This window comes from Hyperolius riggenbachi, chromosome 2 (genome assembly GCF_040937935.1).
Source record: "Hyperolius riggenbachi isolate aHypRig1 chromosome 2, aHypRig1.pri, whole genome shotgun sequence".
NCBI classification, from domain to species: domain Eukaryota; kingdom Metazoa; phylum Chordata; class Amphibia; order Anura; family Hyperoliidae; genus Hyperolius; species Hyperolius riggenbachi.
This window is the reverse complement of record NC_090647.1, coordinates 240378141-240395348: the sequence shown is the minus strand read 5'-3', so window position 1 is coordinate 240395348 and position 17208 is coordinate 240378141. Positions and strand designations below refer to the sequence as shown.

The 17208-nt window shown below is 42.8% G+C and overlaps 2 protein-coding genes across 9 annotated transcripts in view; one reads left to right on the top strand and one right to left on the bottom strand.

Annotated features, from left to right (window-relative positions):
- GPM6B (glycoprotein M6B) overlaps positions 1 to 12994 on the top strand; it is a 191276-nt gene extending 178282 nt beyond the window's left edge. For 3 of the 4 annotated variants that reach the window (XM_068268392.1, XM_068268389.1, XM_068268391.1), the window contains 3 exons: positions 1409 to 1482; positions 3436 to 3501; positions 12119 to 12994. In XM_068268392.1, coding sequence (XP_068124493.1) covers positions 1409 to 1482; positions 3436 to 3501; positions 12119 to 12268 — 290 coding nt within the window. In that variant the 3' untranslated portion in view covers positions 12269 to 12994. Of the gene's footprint in view, positions 1 to 1408; positions 1483 to 3435; positions 3502 to 9027; positions 10126 to 12118 lie in introns of those variants that run through there. The other variant, XM_068268390.1, reaches the window with a different exon arrangement.
- The window catches only part of OFD1 (OFD1 centriole and centriolar satellite protein), a 225715-nt gene that overhangs the window by 43911 nt on the left and 164596 nt on the right, over positions 1 to 17208 (bottom strand). For 2 of the 5 annotated variants that reach the window (XM_068268378.1, XM_068268388.1), the window contains one exon: positions 4831 to 4989. Coding sequence is in view for 3 of the 5 variants with exons in the window: in XM_068268388.1 (XP_068124489.1) it covers position 4989 (1 nt within the window). In the remaining 2 variants the exon portion in view is untranslated. Of the gene's footprint in view, positions 1 to 4830; positions 4990 to 12577; positions 12988 to 17208 lie in introns of those variants that run through there. The other 3 variants (XM_068268382.1, XM_068268385.1, XM_068268383.1) reach the window with 3 other exon arrangements.

Genomic DNA, 17208 nt, shown 5'->3' with positions numbered 1-17208 from the left:
GTTGGTGTGTGTTAGTACACGTTGGTATGCATTTTTTTCCATAGCAGTGCATTGTGAAAAATCTTTCATTTAAAACTCGTATAGTGGGAACTGTGCCATAGGGAAACATGGACATTACTTTGAAAATCAGTTTTCTTTCAGTTTTAACTGAAAGCAACTGATTAAGTGTAAAAGGGGCCTAAGCTGTGCTGCTTGAGCAGTGTAGCTTAGTGAATCAACCCCTACTGATGTGTATGTGAGCCAGATGTAGCCATCGAGAGCCACATCTGGCTCCAGAGCCATAGGTTCCCTACCCCTGGCTTAGAGTGAAAGAATCACCTGAGCTCTTATGCTTGCCACCTATACATGGCAGTTTTCAATTTACAGTTTGATCATTTTATTAAAGATGTTAAGTGTTTTATTGCCATCTGTGGACTCCATTACAGCCAGCAATATTCAGGGACGTATTTCTTGTATGTAACTGACCGGCCCCTACTGTTGAACAACAGTCACGCTGAGAGTATTTAACCACTTCCGGATTCTCGGAGCGTATATACACGCCCCTGAATCCAGAAGTGTATACCATGGCAGTTCCCGGAGGGTGTCTCCGTGAACACCCTGCGAGCCAATCGGCGGCTCGCAGGGTAAATGTAAACACACGGGGAAGATCTTCCCCGGTGTTTACATGCATACGGCGCTGCTGCGCAGCAGCGCCGTAGAGGAGATCGGCGATCCCCGGCCTCTGATTGGCCGGGGATCACCGGCATCTGATAGGCTAAAGCCTATCCCATCAGGCGCAGGACGGAAATCCGTCCTGCGCCGCTCACAGGGGGAGGGAGAGGGAGGGAAGGGGAAGGAGGCCAGGAAGCGCTGCGGAGAGGGGCTTTGAAGAGCCCCCCCCCGCAAGCGCAAGCAGCCGGCGGCGATCAGACCCCCCCAGCAGGACATCCCCCTAGTGGGGAAAAAAGGGGGGAAGTCTGATCGGCCTGGCTGCTAGCTGATCGGTGCTGCGGGCTGGAGAGCCCACGCAGCACCGATCAGCAAAACATAGCGTGGTAGGGAAGTGGTTAAAACATGCAGCTAACAGCAACATTAGATTTAGAGCATTCAAATTAGAGCTTTGTACTAATGGCATGGTTCACACCCCTTATTGTTAGCCTAATTACTTGTGAAAGCTGAGTGGGCCTCAATTGGGTTAATGTGGTTTTTTAATGATGCTTAGTCACTGGTTCAATTTGATTTCATCATTGCTATAACAGAGCAAGTCTTGGTAGGTGAACGGCTGAATATGTCACCACAGCAGTTTGCAGATACGCTGAACATGTTGTGTGGGTGCATGTAAGGGAACACAGATGGGCAGTGGGTGGAGGAGACAGCATGCTGAGCTTCTCGCAGTGAATTCGGCTTATCATACTCCTTCTCTGTGCAGGTATCATTCCATGGAGTGCCTTGCCTGGTAAGGCTTGTGGACCGGCTTTGGAAAACATCTGCAGCACCAATGAGGTATGAATAATGAGTCTCTGGCTATTGAGAGGAGGAAGAATTTACAGAATTGTTTTATTCCATGCCTTTTCTAAGCACTCTGCTTTGTATGAACTATATGTATCAGTAAGCTCAGTATTTGTACCATAAGTATCTGATCATACCTGCTACTAAGCAAAATGTAGTCCATCCCTAATTATTCTCTTTGATGATATTTCCTGCACAGCCTAAGTATCCTGAGAGTGCATAACCCACCACTGCAAGGATGGTACAGTTTTGTACACAGCAGATGATCTGTGAACACTATGAACTTGTCAAAATATTTATTATGGACAGCGGGGGGAACTAAGACCATTTGGCTAGGAGGCAAGCGTAATTGGCTGCTAATGAAGGGTGTGCCTCAAAAAGGGTGGTGCATTTTCTGTAAATATAACATGCCAAAATTCCACTGCCCCAATTTTTTGTGTGATGATTTTCAGTAATGTCAAAGTGCGATACAGGTTTGCTATTCCCAACAGTGTTTCCACTCTATAGTGCCCTAAAAATCTCTCCCAATTTTTCCCACACTATTCCTTATCTATGTTGAAGTTTTATACCATGCCCACAACTCTGCAGTGAATAACTAGTGGCTGGTGCTGAGACCTTAAGGCTGGTTTCACAGTGGGACGTTACAGGCGCACGTTAGAGCAGCCTGTAACGCAGCCCACCGCACAGTAATGAAAAATCAATGGGGCTGTTCACAGTGCGGACGTTGCGTTACATTGTAACGCTGCGTCACAAGACAACGTACTGCATGCAGTACTTTGGACGCGGCTGAGCCGCGTTAGACTGCTTGCACATGCTCAGTAAAGTTGGGGAGGAGCGGAGAGCGGCCAGGCACATGGCTAATTAATATGCACTGCACGTTATGACGTGCAGTGTTTACTTCCTGGAGCAGCCGCTCTGTGCGGCGATTGGCCGGCGGGACCACGTGATGCCGCATGCGCACAAGAGTGCGCATCACGGCATCACTGACGCCAGAGTGAGCTGCACAACGCGGCTCACTCTGACGTCCAGATCCAGCACCACCAGGCGTAGAGTTAGGGGGACGTTATGCGACCTTAACGCCCCCTCTAATGCAACGTCCTGGTGTGAAATTAGCCTAAAAGCATGAATACTGACAGAGGACTGGGATAGCTAGAATCTCCGGGATAAACACGATGTATAGTGCTAGCAATGCACAAGGTTAGCCTAGTCAGGAAAGTAAATATTGTCAGTTTGAGGCTAATAATTCCAACTTGCATGCAAATTAGATGTAAATTATATGCAGCCCAGACCAAGATTGAAGGTGATTAACTTAGAGAGAGTTGAATTAGGAAGAGGTTAAGTTAGCATGAGATCAGCCAGGGTGGAGAAGGTTAAAGGACAGCTGAGGCGTGCAGAATATGGAGGTTGCCATATTTTATTTTCTATACCAGTTGCCTGGCAGTCCTGCTGGTCCATTTGGCTGCAGTAGTATTTGAATAACACCAGAAACAAGCATGCAGCGAATCTTGTCAGATCTGACGATGTCGGAAGCTTCCCATCCTCTGCATGCTGATTCACCACCTATGCCTAAAAGCATTAGAGGCAGAGCATCAGCAGGACTGCCAGGCACCTGGTCTTCTTTAAAATAAATAATTGTGGCGACCTCCATATCCTTCTCGCTTTAGTTGTCCTTTAAGCTAGGAAGGCACAGTTGGGGGAAAATTGAGGGTGTTCAGTCAGGAGGAGATAGCACTTGTGGAGGGAACGCCTTTGCAGAAAACACCTATGTATTTTTGCATGCACATTTGCAAGCACTGTGCGAGTTCATCAGAATAAAATGTGTGTCTTTCTATGGTAGCTAATGATCGTTAATGAGAAACTGCGCTTGATATGCAAAATGATCTTGCAGGCTGTAATGCACAGGGACTATGATTAATGCTTCTATTTCTGTGTCCTTTCCTTTCTCAGTTCTACATGTCCTACCACCTGTTTATTGTGGCCTGTGCTGGAGCAGGTGCTACTGTTATTGCCCTGGTAAGTCCAGATTATGGTTTTCATTGTAGATTGCATCTAATCATTATAGAATAGCACAGTGCTAATCATTGCATACAGCAAATCTGCAGCAGACTTCACAAACACAGGTTGTCTATCTGATGCAACATTATTTTCCAGCTGAAATTGACATTCTCTTTTCTCTTGATGGGAGCTGCCATGTGGACTCCCATTGCAAAATAACATTTCCCTAGCTTACAGGTTCATGTGTTGGGATCAGTGCTTTGTGAATTTCTTATCTGGAACATCATGGAGACGGTGAGGCTAGACATGTGACCTCTAGACTCAAGGCCCACCAACAGTGCAGGTTTTGTGGCAATCCACAGAGGTAAATGTATTCGACCTGCTGAGACACATTACTTCACCTGTGCATGTTCAGAGGAGGAGATATGGGTGGGCAAGGGGGGGGGGGGGGAACATATGTTGCCGGGTGCAGCACTATGAAGGCGCTCAGCACGGCCATTGCACCCCCGTGTGCATGAGGTGGCTTGCTGGCTGCCCGAAGTGCCCCTGCTTCTCTCCCTCTGCAGAAGCGTTAACAGCAGCTATCTAAAGTGGGCACATCTGGCTATCTAAACAGGTTGAAGGGGTGCACATCTGGCTAACTAAAGGGGCACATATTTGGCTTTTTAAAGGGGGGGGGGCACATCTGGCTATCTGAATGGGGTAAGGGGGCACATACAGCTATCTAAATACCTCCACCCATGACCGCATTCTGATGTGTGACCACACCTATTTTGTCCAGAGGGTGGGCGCAAAAACTATCTTTGTCCCCGGGTGCTGAAAACCCTAGCTACGCCTCTGTGCATGTTTCTGCGTTTTCTGCAAAACATGTACTGTTGGTGGCCCTTGAGGACAAGGTTGGGTAAATCTGCTCTAGAGTAGCAGGGGGATTGCGTGACAGGATACAGTGCTCATTTCAAATATCCAGTTAGGTGACAAATGATTGGTAATTTAAAATGAATTAAACCGTGGCCTTATGCTCAATGTTTCCTGTTAGCAAAAGACTTCCTTTGTCACAGATCAGTGACTAAAAACTATTCAGGTACAACTCCAAATGAAAAAGTCTCCCTACCCCTTGCTCTGATATGCCCTCTGTGCCTTTGATTTCAGTAGTGGGGCAGTGTTCAGCATCATACATAGTGCTTCCCCATTTATCTATGGGCTCAGTTGAGTTGGGCTGTGCAGTTCCAGATTTGCATAGCATCACGCCTTGGATACATCTCCAAGAATGATGCACATGAACAGATTGCTAGTTTGAGTGTTAAACATGTAAGTATAGTAGAGGATTCATTTTTACAATTGACTAACCTTGAATAACATTTCCAGGAAGTGCAGGGGATAGAAGTTGAATGGAACTATTTCCAGGGGAAAAAATGCTGTAGATTCGAGTAGTGTGGTAAAGGGTTAGAACATTTCCTGGATTATTACTGTAGTCCCGTCTCTATCTTGGTGAATCTCAACTTCCTTCTGAAACGGGAATTAGGAAAGTTTTTACAAAACATTTTTTTAGAGCAGGCTAGCATCAAAAAATGCAGCCAAACCTTTTTCTTATGTCTTGTTATAGAAATCTGATTTTAGCTTTAGCATGTGTGAGTGTGAATCTCACTGTAAAACTCTATGCAATAGTTCCTGAAGGAAGGGATAGACTGTCCTTTGAATAGTATAGCAGTGCAGCAACTGGTAGTGGATTCAGAGTATGGATATGTGCTCCGCCTTTATGGGGGGAATTTGCAGTGGCAGTCTCCATGTTTCTCTAGCACATGATTCTGTTAATGGCCAGGCTCCCATCAAATGAAGAGTGCAGAGGTGCTGAGGCAAATGTCTACTGCCTGCCTTCTCCATGTATTTCCATGTCAAGTAAACAATTCATAATGCACTGAAAATGTGCCCAACATCCACATTAAAGGGAAATGATGGTATGTTTTGTGCTAATGTACTTGTTTATTCAGAAGTAATTTTTGAGATGTTTATATTTTACTGTCTGCTGCACAATGTTTCTGTTTGTAAGTATACAGTTGTAGCTTAGCCATTGAGGCAGAATTGTATGGCTGTTACTCTACAGTACATTGTTTTTAGAGTTACACATGACACAATTGTTACACAGTTCTACAAACTAGAAGAAAAATCTGAATATATGGAAATAACCAAATGTAAACATAGAAATCACAATTTTAAAGCATTAAAGTTGAACTTCAGGCAGCCTAAATAACATATAGGTAATTTAATTTAGTGGAAATGATTTGTATCTGCAAATGGCCCCTTCATGACACATGTTCTTATCTGGGAGCAGCACTACAGCACAGCAAGTTATCTGTGGGTGAGCAATACCGGGGATGACCTAGATGCATTACTACACAGAGCACAATCAGCCCCAGCATACAGATACAGGTTGAGGCGGGAACAGATACCCATCCCAGTATGTGAGAGGAGAGAGCCCAGTCTTTATGCACAGGCTTTCATAGCTGTTTGTTGGGTAAGCTCTTACTGATTAATATAAAACCATGGACACTGAGATTAAACAAACAATTATTGTAATGAAGGGAACAACATCTGCAGCCTACTTTCGTTACAACATACATTAGTTTAAAAAAAAATACATGAATTTACATGACGCACATAATCGCAGAATATGGGGAAAGTGACATGTGCATTGTTAAGGGATCTCTACTGAGCTCCTGTAGCTGTTGGAGCAAGATTAAGGTTTGCCTTTGAGAAGTCACTTCGGTTTGTGATTTTATAATACTGCCTGGAGTTCAACTTTATCTGGCATTGATTATGTTAATTACAGTAAAAGAAGCTAGTAGTGGGGGAATGTGGAGAAGGGTACATGGGAACCCGTGGCAGTGCATTCTGTATGGGCATAGAGTGTCATGCTTTGGTTGTGTGATGCTGTCTTCTTTGGTATCTGTTGACCCCATAAACCTAACCTGGTAATTGCTAAATCTCTTTGCTGATTCTTCACAATAAAGTGGATCTGAACTCCTGCACAGGACAGAAGGAAAGCCTAGATAAATGCACACTGTATGTATGTAGAGAGTTTAGCCTGTCTAATTCCCCTTCATTTGTGTCTGATCACAAGTTGTAATTGATCTCTCCCTGTGTCACCTGACTGCCACGGCAGATACGCTCATTTGAAAGCACTGGATGTTCACAATATGGAAGAGAAATAGGAAGTAGAAACAGTGCAGAGTTATTGCAGGATTTGTATCAGCTGCAGCAAAGACCTTTTTTCTTTATAGGTTATTATGATGTTGTGTATCTGTTAGAGCAGAGAGGAAGTTCTGAGTTCAGGTCCACTTTAACCTCCAACCCACCATGTTAATCTCATCTGGACATCTTTCTGTATCTTCCCTCACAACATTAACCCCCTCTAGACACCAAACCCTAACCTTACCTTTCAAAGTTATATCCTTCAGTGATGCAAACCTTCTCTGTCTGACCCTGATTCTCCTCCCTTCTTCCCCATACAATCTGTCATCAACCACTTCCTGATGATTAACTCTAACCTGCTACCTAATGCTAATCCCTGACTGAAGCCCATCTCTAACCTTCTCACTGACCATGCAAAGCTCAGCTCTTCTTACCCTTTTCATTAACACTACCCCTAACAGATAGTCTTGATCCCTGGCACTGAATCCACCCTCCCTTGCAAGTAATTCCATTATCAACCTTCTGATAATATCCTTCGAAGTCAGCAGCATCAGCTATAGTGCTGGTGCCCAAACCATCCATCCTTGGCATTCAACTATTGTCGAGCACCAGTGCCAAATTTTCCATACTAAAATATCTGCTTCAGTGTGGAGGCTGCCGTCACACTGATGTTTTTGCTTCAGTACTGTAGTTTAAGACCCTCACCTGTGAATAAAGATGGTAAATTCCACATCCTTCTCATTACAGGTTTTTGTTTGAACATCTGAAAAGATTAGTTTTTCCTTTAAATGAAGCCTGAATTGAGAGGCATGTAGGTGTATCCATCTTTATTCTCTTTTAAAAATGCTTCTTGTCTGGCTGTTGGGCTGGTATTCTGCTTCTGCTACCTTCTTCTGAGCTCCTGCATGTATGTAGATCAGCTGTTCTTTCTGACCCTGCTGGCAGCACGCTTGTTCCTTGTGTATGCATGGAACTACTGAACCGAAAAGAAACAGCATCACAGCCAGTCACATGGTATTTTTAAAAGGAAATGAAGAAGGCTGCCTCCATGTTTCTACTAGTGCAGGTTCCTTTAAGTATTATTATTTTTAGTGGGTGGAATAACACGTAGGCTGGTATAAATGAATCAAAACCATTACCAGGATCTCAAATTTTGAGGGAAACTGTTAAGTGCATGGGAACTTCAAAGTGTGGCGCCACTTTTGGTTTAAAAAAGACCTTTCTAATCCAGTTTCTACCCAGTTATTATTTTTTTAAAGAGAACCTGAGATGAAAAGAAAACAAAAAAGTATACATACCTGGGGCTTCCTTCGGCCCTCTCTGGCCTGATTGCTCCCCCGGCGCTATCTTCCGCCTCCTGGACCTTCCGTAAGGGCTCCCGGTATCTTGTCCAGTCGGGGCTTACTGCGCATGCCTGGCCCACCGCACTCCCATTGCCGGGAGCTTTCTGTGCTTGCACAGTTCTACTGTGCAGGCGCAGGACTTTCCTGGCCATGGGAGCAAGACAGGGGAGTGCACACAGCCGTGCTGCGTATGCACCGACTGTCTGAAGTTACTGGGAGCCCTTACAGAGGACGATGGCGCAGAGGGAGCGATCAGGCTGGAGGAATCCCCAGATATGTATAATTTTTATTTTGTTTTCATCTCTAGTACACTTCAAACTTCCAGTATTGATGTCAACTTGCAACGTTGATGACAATTCACTGTGTTCTATGAAGTTTTTAGGTGTACAGGGTGCTGCAGAAGGAGTTAGAGCTTTCACTCTTTATCAGCTGTCATCTGGTGACCAACAAAACACTATTAGTATTCAGCATTGACAGTTGGCCTCTGCTAGGGATTATGGGAATTATGTGTCCCAATAGCCATTTGGTGCAGGAACAAGTGTCAATCCCTCCCACTAATTGTTTCACTGAGAGAATTATGTAATTGGGTAGTCAAGCTTTATTTTTCTATGTTTTAATGTGAACCTAATTAGGAGTCAGAAAGGTATAGGGGAAGTCTTCTGGGAGATCAGATTTCTTTGTTAATACATTGAAGAAACCTGAAGTCCCATGTTACATTCCCTACTAGGGAGACATTGCAATAGTCTTAGCAAGCATGAGCACATAAAAAGTGAAGACCTGGAATGTTTTTTTCCACAAATCCTTGAAATGTGTAGAGCTAACCTGGAGATGATTGCACCTTTCTTGAACAAAAGTGGCGTTTCATTTGAAATCTAAGCTCCCCTCAGTGACCACACATTGCCATTCTTTGAGGACCATACAAATAAGCCTGTAGCTGAGATATACCCAAGGTTTCCTGAGGCATGAATCTGCCGTATCTTATGCTCCTCTTTATTCTGTTCTCTTCCACCAGCTGATCTACATGATGGCAACCACATATAACTATGCCGTTTTGAAGTTTAAGAGTCGGGAGGATTGCTGCACTAAATTCTAACCTTAGTCACAGCAGTAGAGAGACTGTATTTGTTGTAGCTTAAACTACCACTGACACCCTGGACTAAATCTCAGTCTAGCATTTCAAATTTTTCTATGAATTTTTCTTTTCTTTTTTTTTTGTGTGTGTATATAGGCAGACTTAATAACAGATTAATAAAGCTATTGGATGAGGTCTGGCTAAATTCTGTTACAGCTTTAGAAGCACATTGATTTTGGCATAGCGTAGTGACCTCTGTCATACGGCTGTTCAGCTTTGCTTGGCTGCTGCTGCACAGTTACACATATTGGTGACAGAGGGCGATCAGGGTGAGGGATGAATTTTTATTGCCAAACACCAATATACTGGCTACACGGACACATTTTTACGAGTTTTTACTAACACATAACAGAGTTCTAATTTGCCTTTATGCTCCAGATAACAAACTTGAGCCTTTTTTTTATTTTGAAAACCAGTGTTGTACAGGTTATATAATAGTAACAGTAATTTATTAGCCAGATCTCAGTTAAAAAAAATATATATACAAAAATGAGAGGCTTATAAGCCCTTGACCACTAAACTGAAGTCAAGTTTAATTTGCAAGTACTGGAGGCCCAACTGGCTATATGAGCAAGAAAAGAGGAGGTGATGGAAAGTTTGCCAGGCAGTACAGAAAAGCAAGTGTATTGTGTGACGCAGTAATCACTGGATACAAGGCTCTTTATTGACCTGGAAGTTTGAAAGAAGAATATGAGCACTAGCAATGGATTCATTTTTTTATAACGTATTTTTGTAGTTGAATAAAATGGCAATAAACACTAATTTGTGGACTGCATGCTTCTGTTCATAAACCCATTACCCCCACAGTCTGTGTAATATATGATGAGAAAATCTATTTAACGGACCACATGTTTTCTATTTTAGTATGTCCTGAAATTGTATTTTTTCCTCACCTGTGTATCAATAATAGAATATTTTGTTTCTTTATATAAATGTTCTACACAGAGTAAAAAATAAAAACTCTATTTGTTTCATTTACTTTTGTTTTTGCGGAGTGGTTTGTTGCTCTAACCACCTTACAAACAAGTTGTATAGCTTAATGTTTTCTCTGTTTACTAACTTTCTTTTCTTTGTTCTCTGTCTTAAAAGAACTCTTAGTCTAAACCTTTAAAAAAAATATATATATTAGATGCCAGCAATGGATTTTAATATATAATCTATTAACAGTATGGCGCAAGATGCTGTAGGGAGTTGAGTACGTTGTTTTCAATCAGGTTCTGGAAATTCAAAAGGATAAAAATTGATCTATATAAACTGAAAATTGTCAAGTGAAAAGCTCTCATTTTGATATCATGAGACATAGGCCTCAATTCACTAAGCTTTATCAAACACTTTATCGAACGTTTGATATTTTACCTTATGAGTAAAATCTAATTTTGAATTCACTAAAGTGTTATAGATTTATCCAGGGCTGTGGAGTCGGTACAAAAATCTTCCGACTCCAACTCCGACTCCTCAGTTTATGAAACCACGACTCCAACTCCGACTCTGGGTAACCAAAATGGCCCCGACTCCGACTCCTTAGTCTAATATTTAACAGGGCTGTGGATTTTGTACAAAAAGTACCCGACTCTGACTCCTCAGTTTATGAAACGACGACTCCGGGTGCCCAAAATTGCCCTGACTCCAACTACACAGCCCTGGATTTATCAAATGGTTTATCGATAAAATGTTCAAAAAATCTAGAACACCTTAGTGAATTCAAAATTAGATTTTACTCATGAGGTAAATTATTAAACGTTCGATAAAGTGTTTGATAAAACTTAGTGAATTGAGGCCATAGGGTTTCAATTTCTGGAGCTGGGAGAGCCACTAATGAGAAATTAGCTCATCTATGCCAGACTCCTAGTATAATTGTTTTCTTTGTGCCTCCACTTGCCTTCGATTAGTGAGAGGTGTGCTGTTTTTGTCCTACCCTATTGTTAAAGCCCAACATGTTCCCATTTTGGAAGGAGTGAGGAAAGGTTAGGTCCCCTCTACTGTGTCAGTGCAGGAAGAACAAGACAGCAGTGAAAGATGAGAGTTTTTTTTTCTTTAAAGCGCACCTAAAGTGAGAGGTATATGGAGGCTGCCATATTAATTTCCTTTAAAACAATACCAGTTTCCAGCCATCCTGATGACCATTTTAGCTGCAGTAGTTTCTGAATCAGACACCTGAAACAAGCATGCAGCTAATCTTGTTACATTTTACACATCTGATCTGCATGCTTGTTCAGGGGTTATGGCTAAAAGTATTACAGGAAGAGGATCAGCAGGACAGCCAGACTGAAGCAGGTCATTTTGGCGTGCTGCTACTCCTGACCTGGGCGCCACCATAGATGTGTGAGCAGTCATTCACCCTGTGCCCAACTGGGGGTGTATACATATGTAACTATGTCAGACCTGCATTGTTTAAAAGAAAACGGTCTCCATATCACTTAAGGTTTCCTTTAAGTGCTGTGTCTCCAATGGAGAGATTTACCTCACCTCATGTTCCAGTTGAAACTGTCACTGGAAATAGAAGTGAAGAAAGTTATTTCTGAAAAGAGCTGAGATAACATTAGAAACTTAAATAAGGCTCCATTTTCTTCTCTGTTCTAAATTAGAAGAAAATATTTATAAAGTGTTGGGCTTTAATAGTTGCAAAATACACATTTTTCGAATTGCTCACCATGTTTATCATATTGAATAGCAAACCTATACATTGAACATTTTATTTTTTCTTAAAAGAGGTGCTTTACTGAAAATGTTTGGCTTGGTGAGTTTTGATACAAACGATACTTAGTGGAGTTCTTCTTCTTTCATTTGGACACCATCCTATAGAAATTGCATGCTTGTCTACCGGTTAATTTTCACTAAAGAGTTAAAAAGCAAATTAACTCTTTATTTTTGTTTTATCATTAAACGACTGCTGCTTCTAGTACTCTAACAATCTGCTTGCTTTGCTTCTTTGACACGTTTACTAGCCACCGTGCTCACCCTTCTCTTGCAGATCCACTTCCTCATGATTCTGGCTTCTAATTGGGCCTACTTAAAGGATGCAAGCAAAATGCAGGCCTACCAAGACATTAAAGCTAAAGAAGAGCAAGAACTTCAAGACATACAGTCACGGTCCAAAGAACAACTCAATTCTTACACATAAAACATTAACAGCATGAGAAGCGGTAGCCTTTGTGACTAATCAATTAATGCAGAAGTGTACAATTTCAACAACAAAAAAAATACAGTTCTGGACATGAGTTTGTACAGTTTAAACAAATTACAGTGAGTAAAAATTGTTTAAGCTTTTTCCCTCACATTTCAATCTCAGGCATTTTTGAAAGGAAGCCCGTTAATACATAGGTGCTTACTTTCCCTTTGGAATATACCATTCCGAATGGGGGTGGGACGCAGAACTCAGTTGCTGGGTTGAATACTTGGTCTGCATACCAAACACATGAATTTAAAATAATTATACGGTACTCAAAATGTCTAGATTAATGAAGGAATCCAAGTTTTCCACCATAAAGGTTTTTGTTTTTTTTTCTCAATCAAATCATTAACCCAGCCTTGTACATACATCCATATGCACATACTTGTGTGCCTCAAGCTGTGAAATATTCAGATTTATCAGAGCATCAAGGGAGGAACTGGCTCAATTTTTGGTCAACATGGAACATTTCCTCTGCATCAAGGCACAACCACTTCCATAGCATTCTCCCCTTTAGCAGTTTATAAGTACGATCTTTCAATAGTGTTAGTCTAAAGTTATGAAAAATAAAAAAAATTCCAGTGGTGCATTGACGATATAGTATTACATTGTTGCTGTAGGTCCTTCAATCTTCTGTGGTTAATTGTGATTATTTTTGACAGTTGCACTTCCTAAAAACATTAAAATAAAAATAAAAAAAAATGAAAATGTGAAATGTAGACGGTACTGATTTAGAAAAACAATGCCCAGTCTACCTGATGACTAAAATGTGAACAGACAGTGTTCAGGTATTTTTGTTTGGTTACAATCCTGGAAGGATTTTTTTTCTTTTTCTTTTGACAAGTTAAAATTATGGTACGTAGAGAAAATGTAACATAATAGCTTAGCTATTTCGTTAAAGCCAATGCATGAAAAACTTGTAATTATTTCTACTGCAATGCAGGTGATTGTTTTAGCCCAGTGTCCTGATGTATGGATAATGACGGCGATGTCTTAATTTTTTTCTATTTTGTGTAGTTGATGGAAGTTTTCCTTTGATTTCCTGTTTAGTGTTATATTTTTATGTAAAAAAACAAAAATAAAGCATTACCTTTTGCTATGTATAAATTTTTGTAACCTAACAGTGAATCAATATTTTCTATCAGTGCCAAGGGCTTCCTGTAGTTATATCCAAGTGTTATAATAAATATTTGTAGATAAATCTAGTGGTTTTGTGATGATTTTAAATTGCATTTCTTTGTGTGTACAACATGAATTTGAAGAGAGAGAGGTCTATCAAAACCATATTTAAGGGTTTAAGTGTTTCTGCATACAGTGGGCTTGATTCACAAAAGTGTTAACTGATAGCACGGCCATTTCCGCGTGAATTTTCGTGTTGCGCGCGATCACGAATTTTCACGCAAAACGATAACGTTTCATGTGAAAATTCGCATTTGCACGCAAAAACAGTATAGTTTTGCGTGAAAATTTGCGATCGCGTGCAACACGAAAATTCGCGCGAAAACGGCCGTGCTATCAGTTAGCACTTTTGTGAATCAAGCCCAGTGTCTCACAAAAGCGAGTACACCTTTTACATTTTTGTAAATATTTTATATCTTTTCAAGGACAACACTGAAGATATGACACTTTGACACAATGTTGAGTAGTCGGTGTACAGCTTGTATAACCGTGTAAATTTTCTCTCACATCAAAATAAAACACTCAACCACTAATGTCTAAACCACAAGCAACAAACGTGAGTACACTTTCGTAGATAGATAAAGGTGACCAGACTCAAACTTGAGTCTCCAGGAGTGCAGCTAGCCCAAATGGCAGAGGAGAGGGGAAACTAGCAAATCAGACAGAACGCAGCGCACATCCAGATAAAATCTTTATTCCAAAATTCTTAAAATGACATCAATAACCCCATCAGCTGGGAGAGAGAGTTACAAGATGATGCATACCTCTGGTAAATTAGATCTTTTCCCTCCCGGAGGTCGATGCTCCATAGGCCTCAATTCACTAAAGACAGTTCAGTAAAATCATTTTGGTAGGTAAAATACCGCATTTGGTATTTTACACTTTTTTTTCCCAAATTCACTTAAGACTTTCTACATGAAGCAGAAGCTTGGTAATTTACAGAACATGTTTCAATTCACTAAGCCCTGCTTGGTAAGTGTCACTTATTAGCTATGGAGCAGGTCAGTGGTGAGTCAGGGTTTTTTTTCCAGTGTATCTCACACATCCCTTAACCACTTGAGGACCCACCCTTTACCCCCCCTTAAGGACCAGCGCTGTTTGTTTGGATCTGTGCTGGGTGGGCTCTGCAGCCCCCAGCACAGATCCGTGGCCACACAGAGCGATCAGATCGCCCCCCTTTTTTCCCCCCTATGGGGATGATGTGCAGGGGGGGTCTGATCGCTCCTACTTGCAGGCATTTTGCGGGGGGGGCACCTCAAAGCCCCCCCCCGCGGCGACATTCTCCCCCCTCCCTCTCCTACCTGCTCCCCCGGGAGATCTGGGCTGCACAGGACGCTATCCGTCCTGTGCAGCCAGTGACAGGCTGTCTTCTGTCACATGGCGGCGATCCCCGGCCGCTGATTGGCCGGGGATCGCCGATCTGCTTTACGGCGCTGCTGCGCAGCAGCGCCGTACAAATGTAAACAAAGCGGATTATTTCCGCTTGTGTTTACATTTAGCTTGCGAGCCGCCATCGGCGGCCCGCAGGCTATTCACGGAGCCCCCCGCCGTGATTTGACAGGAAGCAGCCGCTCGCACGAGCGGCTGCTTCCTGATTAATCAGCCTGCAGCTGGCGACGCAGTACTGCGTCGCTGGTCCTGCAGCTGCCACTTTGCCGACGCACGGTATAAGCGTGCGGTCGGCAAGTGGTTAAAGAGACTCCGTAACAAAAATTGCATCCTGTTTTTTATCATCCTACAAGTTCCAAAAGCTATTCTAATGTGTTCTGGCTTACTGCAGCACTTTGTACTATCACAGTCTCTGTAATAAATCAATGTATCTTTCCCTTGTCAGACTTGTCAGCCTGTGTCTGGAAGGCTGCCAAGTTCTTCAGTGTTGTGGTTCTGCTATGCACTCCCCCCTCAGGGGGGAAAGAAACACACAAATGATCTCTTGAGATTCAAAAGGAAGGCTGTATACAGCCTGCTTGTGTATGAATGTATTTTCTATGTGCGGACATACTGTACATCAACCTACTTCCTGTTTTGGTGGCCATTTTGTTTGTTTATAAACAAACTTTTTAAAACAGTTTTTAACCACTTTTAATGCGGCGGGGAGCGGCGAAATTGTGACAGAGGGTAATAGGAGATGTCCCCTAACGCACTGGTATGTTTACTTTTGTGCGATTTTAACAATACAGATTCTCTTTAAGATGTGCTGCAGCCACCAGAGAAGCTCTTCTGTATAACAGTATACAAATTTTCACATCTAAAGAGATGCAGAAAAGCCTCAAAATGTCGCCTTCCCCTGCTCTGCTACAGTGAATACCTGCCTTCCACCATGTCAGATCAAATCAGCTTGAGAAGCAGGGCTGTGTGGATCTCCCTGTTGGTTGCCTGGGTCTCCCCTATTGGCTGTCTGTCAAAGTTACAACATGGAGGGAAAGTTACTGGCTGGTAAGAGTAGGAGAAAAATATTGAACACTTTTGCCTGATTTACCAAATGCGTAAGTAAATCTTTGTGAATTGCAATTTCTTGACTAGAGATGTCGCGAACCTCCGATTTTTGGTTCGCGAACCTTCGCGGAAGGTTTGGTTCGCGGAAAAGTTCGCGAACCGCAATAGACTTCAATGGGGATGCGAACTTTGAAAAATAGAAAAAATTATGCTGGCCACAAAACTGATGGAAAAGATGTTTCAAGGGGTCTAACACCTGGAGGGGGGCATGGCGGAGTGGGATACAAGTCCCGGGGAAAAATCTGGATTTGACGCAAAGCAGCGTTTTAAGGGCAGAAATCACATTGAATGCTAAATTGCAGGCCAAAAGTGCTTTCAAACATCTTGCATGGGTATACATCAATCAGGGAGTGTAATTAGAGTTCTGCTTCACACTGACACACCAAACTCACTGTGTAACGCACCGCAAACGGCTGTTTGCGTAGTGACGGCCGTGCTGGACTGGTGCGCACCGTGGCCAGAGTGTAGGCCGTGGCGTTTTTCAAGCCCATATGGTCGCCGGGCTGTGGTAGCTCAATGATAGAACAACAGTGACTGTCCAGCTGATCAAATTTGGTCTGACCACAATGAAGCAACGACCTTCTTATCTTTTGTGTGCCACCCCCACCCGAGACACTCAAATAGCACATGTACATGCCTTTTATTTGTTGCAGCCGCCGGCAGTGCAGCCAGAAAAATTAGGCAGGCATGTACACGCACCAGAAAAACTAGTGTAGTGGCCGCTGCTAGCAGCGGCCTTAAAAATTCAGGAATCCGCCTAGAGTCCTGGACCCCGTTGGTGGTGGCGGAGAAGGCAAGCGGCCTACAGGCAGAGATGCTGTGTGTGGGGACTGACTTAGTCTTCGGTCCTGCAGTAGCCCTCCGTGATCCATTCCTGATTCATTTTGATAAAGGTCAGGTACTGAACACTGTTGTGACTTAGGCGACTTCTCTTCCCAGTAACTATAGCTCCAGCTGCACTGAAGGTCCTTTCTGACAGGACGCTTGTGGCAGGGCAAGAGAGAAGTTGTATGGCAAATTGGGACAGCTCTGGCCACAGGTCAAGCCTGCGCAACCAGTAGTCCAAGGGTTCATCGTCGCTTTTCGCAGTGTCTACATCCACACTCAAGGCCAGGTAGTCGGCTACCTGCCGGTTCAGGCGTTGGTGGAGGGTGGATCCGGAAGGGCTATGGCGAGGAGTTGGACTAAAGAATGTCCGACATCACCCTGAGATCGCT